Source organism: Buceros rhinoceros, unplaced genomic scaffold, assembly GCF_000710305.1.
Source record: "Buceros rhinoceros silvestris isolate BGI_N320 unplaced genomic scaffold, ASM71030v1 scaffold24598, whole genome shotgun sequence".
Taxonomy (NCBI): domain Eukaryota; kingdom Metazoa; phylum Chordata; class Aves; order Bucerotiformes; family Bucerotidae; genus Buceros; species Buceros rhinoceros.
The window spans coordinates 44,611-48,099 of record NW_010426663.1 but is presented as its reverse complement, the minus strand read 5'-3'; the positions used below and the strand labels follow the sequence as shown (position 1 = coordinate 48,099).

General features: G+C 52.9%; 1 protein-coding gene across 1 annotated transcript in view; it reads right to left on the bottom strand.

Annotated features, from left to right (window-relative positions):
• Nucleotides 1–1,382: 1,382 nt before the first annotated feature.
• The window catches only part of SOS2 (son of sevenless homolog 2 (Drosophila)), a gene marked incomplete at its 5' end in the record, with an annotated part of 34,509 nt that continues 32,402 nt past the window's right edge, over nucleotides 1,383–3,489 (bottom strand). The window contains 3 exons of the mRNA XM_010141610.1: nucleotides 1,383–2,014; nucleotides 2,364–2,473; nucleotides 3,096–3,137. Coding sequence (XP_010139912.1) covers nucleotides 1,505–2,014; nucleotides 2,364–2,473; nucleotides 3,096–3,137 — 662 coding nt within the window. The remainder of the gene's footprint in view (nucleotides 2,015–2,363; nucleotides 2,474–3,095; nucleotides 3,138–3,489) is intronic.

The following is a 3,489-nucleotide window of genomic DNA, read 5'->3' as shown; positions in this document are numbered from 1 at the left end:
CAGCAGGAGTGTGTCACAGCCCCCCGGGTTCTTCTGTCGGCTGTCAGTGTCAGCTGGCACCTCAGAAAAGGCCGTTTCAGGGGCAACTCCGATAAATGCGCGCTCCTGCTTTACACAGGACAATCTCCTCCGAGCCCACTGCAAAGCAGATCCTCTCGCGGCTCTGGAGGGAGGGAGGAAGCCCTTACTCATTAAAACGATCTGCAGCACAGAAAGCCGGGGCGGTTTGTACCGCCAGGGACTACACACAGTTCCCAACCCTGTCCGGACAAGGAACACGCGCTGCTCAAGCTCTTAAAAATTAAGACTGGGGTGATTTATTAATCTTGTTAAGAACTCTGATACAAAGCACAGTAAAAGGCCACAGACCGGTAAATAAAATGTGGCTTCTGGCCACTTCGTAAATGCTGCTACAGCTCTACCAGTAAAACAGACTCCCTCTCGCACCAGTTCAACCAAGTAGTTCAACTGGCAAATAAAAGTTCCGTTCACTTACCAGTTTAAAAAGTTTAATACAGCTTTTTAAGTGTTTGCTGGTTTAAATGCTACCGATTCCAAACGGGATTCACGATTAAGTTTAAGTGAGCTCTAGAGGAGGTTATACGGCCTGGGAGGCAGGAGGGTTCCTTGCCAGAGGAGACGCCTCCGCCCGCCGAGGGCTGCAGGTAAGCCAGGCCTGGGGTGGTTAGCTTTGAACAGGTTATAGCATTATCTGTAACTATACACTATACACAGCTGTACAGGCACGGTGCAGAGCCGCCTTCTCCGGCACAGCAGACAACTCCTCAGCTTAAGACACCTTTGCCTACCGAAGCAACAAGGCACATCTGAGCAAGACGCACGCCAAGTCTGGGGGGTCCTTCCCAACTCCCGAGCCCTTGCCCGTCCTCTCTCTGGATAATCAACACCAACGGAGTATTTTGGTATTTAGATTCCAACCCTTTTTCTGTCTCCAGCAGCAAATCCACGGCAATTAAGACACGGCGTTAAAACATTCGAGAACGGGAGCTGTCGCTCGTGCGCCTCCAGCTTACACGGGGTTAGAAGGCGAGTGGCCCGAGGTCGAGAACCGGTCACGCTCTGTATCCTCGTGCTGTGGGATCATCCCGTTGTTCTCTTTGTGGTAATGAAAAGGCCACTAGTGCTCAAATCTGAAAAAATTCCACAGACGCACCTTTTTTTGGCTCAGTGCAATTAAACGTCAGTTTAAATTCATTTAGTGTCGTTTACAGTGCAAAAAGAGAGTACTTTGTATACTGGCGGCACTGAGGACGAGAAGTAAGGCGATGCTGCCGATCACCTGAGGGGAACGCTGTCAAACAGACGCAGGCCAGAGAGTGCGGAGTCTTCTTTTTCCAATCTGAACTCGGTTTTTTTGTTTCGATCAGCAGCACTTTAAGAGCATAATCTGTGAAAGTACTAAAACAGGCTGCCTTTCCTGAATAAATAAAAAAAAGGAACTTTACAAATACTATTCCAGTGTCAATGACTACCATGGCTAAGGTCATTGAGGAGTTTCTGCATTTTCTAGCAAAGACAGTCTGTGCAAAGGAGGGTGGGAGAGCTCCCTTTTGTAAGTCTTTGGTGGCAGTTTTGGTAACTGAGGGCTCGAATTGTGCCGGGGCGGGACGGGGGGCGCAGGCGGGTGGACCAGGTTGTTGTGGCTGGTGCTGATCACGCAGCAGCGGCGCAGCACCCGGGGAGAGGGCGTGCTGGGAGGAGTGCCGGGAGAGCTGGGGCCTGTGCTCGCCTCCCTCAACCAGTCGGGATCCCGCTGCAAGCGTCCCAGCGGCGGCGGCTGGAGGTTCAGAGGGCAGTTGATGAAGTGCTCGGGCGGCCGGAGCGGTACCGGTGGTGGGGTATCAGGAAGAGGGTCGCGGGGGGGCGGAGGAGGAGGGCTGTGCAGCGGCTGCTCAAAGGGGTTAGTGTAGGCGGGAGCGCGAGGCTGGATCTTTGGAGGCGGCGGCTGCCGAGGGGGAATTGCTGGAGGATCGTCGTCCGGCTTTGAGCTTCCCTACAACACCACAGAGGAGACGACACGGTAAGAAAGGCAGACGGTTAGATAAGGAGGCACCTTCTGAGAGGTGCAGGACCCTGCTGACCTCTGCTTCCAGGCGTGGCGGTACCTTTGATCTGGGTACGACCACCACGTCCCTAAGGAGGCCACAGAGTTTGGGTGCTGGGAACCGGAACCTTAGGAAAGGGCAACCGGAATGCTGCGTGTGAGAGTCTTCCAGACTAACAAAGTCCTGCCAGACGGTGGGACTCAGTGATGTTAAAGGCCTCTTCCAGCCTAAGTGACTGGACGACTCTAGATGTTCCCGGGTTTATCATCAAAGCTACTTGATAACGGACAGAATTACCTTAGCATTAGAAGCTTCCTGATCCACCTTTTTTCGAGGAGGAAGCGGAGGAGGGTTCTGCGGCTCATCACTTAGTTTAGGAAAGCTGCCCCACGAGCTGAAGAACGTCTCTGGAGAGAGAAAAGCAGCTACTTTACTGCTCGTGCAATATCGGAGCCACACAGGCTGGGCCGTTAAAGCAAACCAGGAGCCAGCCGAGGAAGCACAGCTTTGTGCTCGGCAGCAACGCGAAGCAGTAACTTCAGCGTACGAAACTCTCGATTTGTTTCTTTATCAGATATGCGCCTCACAAAGCGGGCTCCTGTTCCCAGAACCAGAGACGCACCAGCAGTTAACAGGCAACGCTGACGGACAGAAAAACGGACAGAGTGAGCTCCAAGTGAGCACTTTAAGTTTACCCTTCTCCGCAGTCCTCTGTGCTGCGGAACCTACACCCTGTTTCCCACAGGAATACAAAATTATCAGGCTGCTTAATTTGTAGCATTAGTCAAACACACTAATCATCAAGGACATTCAACCTAGAAGCAAAAGCATGCTAGAGCCTGGGAAAAACAAAAGGCAACAACTAAACCAGGCAGTTGTGATCTAACACCCGTACAAAAACCCCTCTCGGAACCCTAATGAGCACGGCCCAGGTTTCCAGCCGGGCCTTCAGCCTGCCGTTCCCACCCCGCTCTCCTGACAGCAGGAAGAGCAGGGCGAAACCAAACAGCGAACACTCGCGGTACTCACTCGACTGCGGCAGACTGACGGGCGCGAAGATGCTGTTGTTGCCTGTGGAATGAAAACTGGATTAAAGACTTTCCAGGCGGAACAAGGTGTCCTTGTGAATTACCTCAGGGATCACCACCGCTTCCACGGTTTTCTAACGCGAATTCAGCTTTTCTGCATCAAACATTCCCGAACTAGAGATTTTAAGTTATGCTGGGAATTAAACTGCATTATTCTGCTCTGTTCTGGCCTGGCCACATCGGCCTTCCCTTCCCCTGCAGCCCCAAACGCCCTCAGCATTTGCCATCGAAACACGGTTTGTCACTTCTGCCCCCAAAACGCACCCTGGAGCCAGCTCCTCGGCACAGGAGCTCCCCCCTCCCAGCCCAGCCTTCCCAGCCCACCACGACGGTTT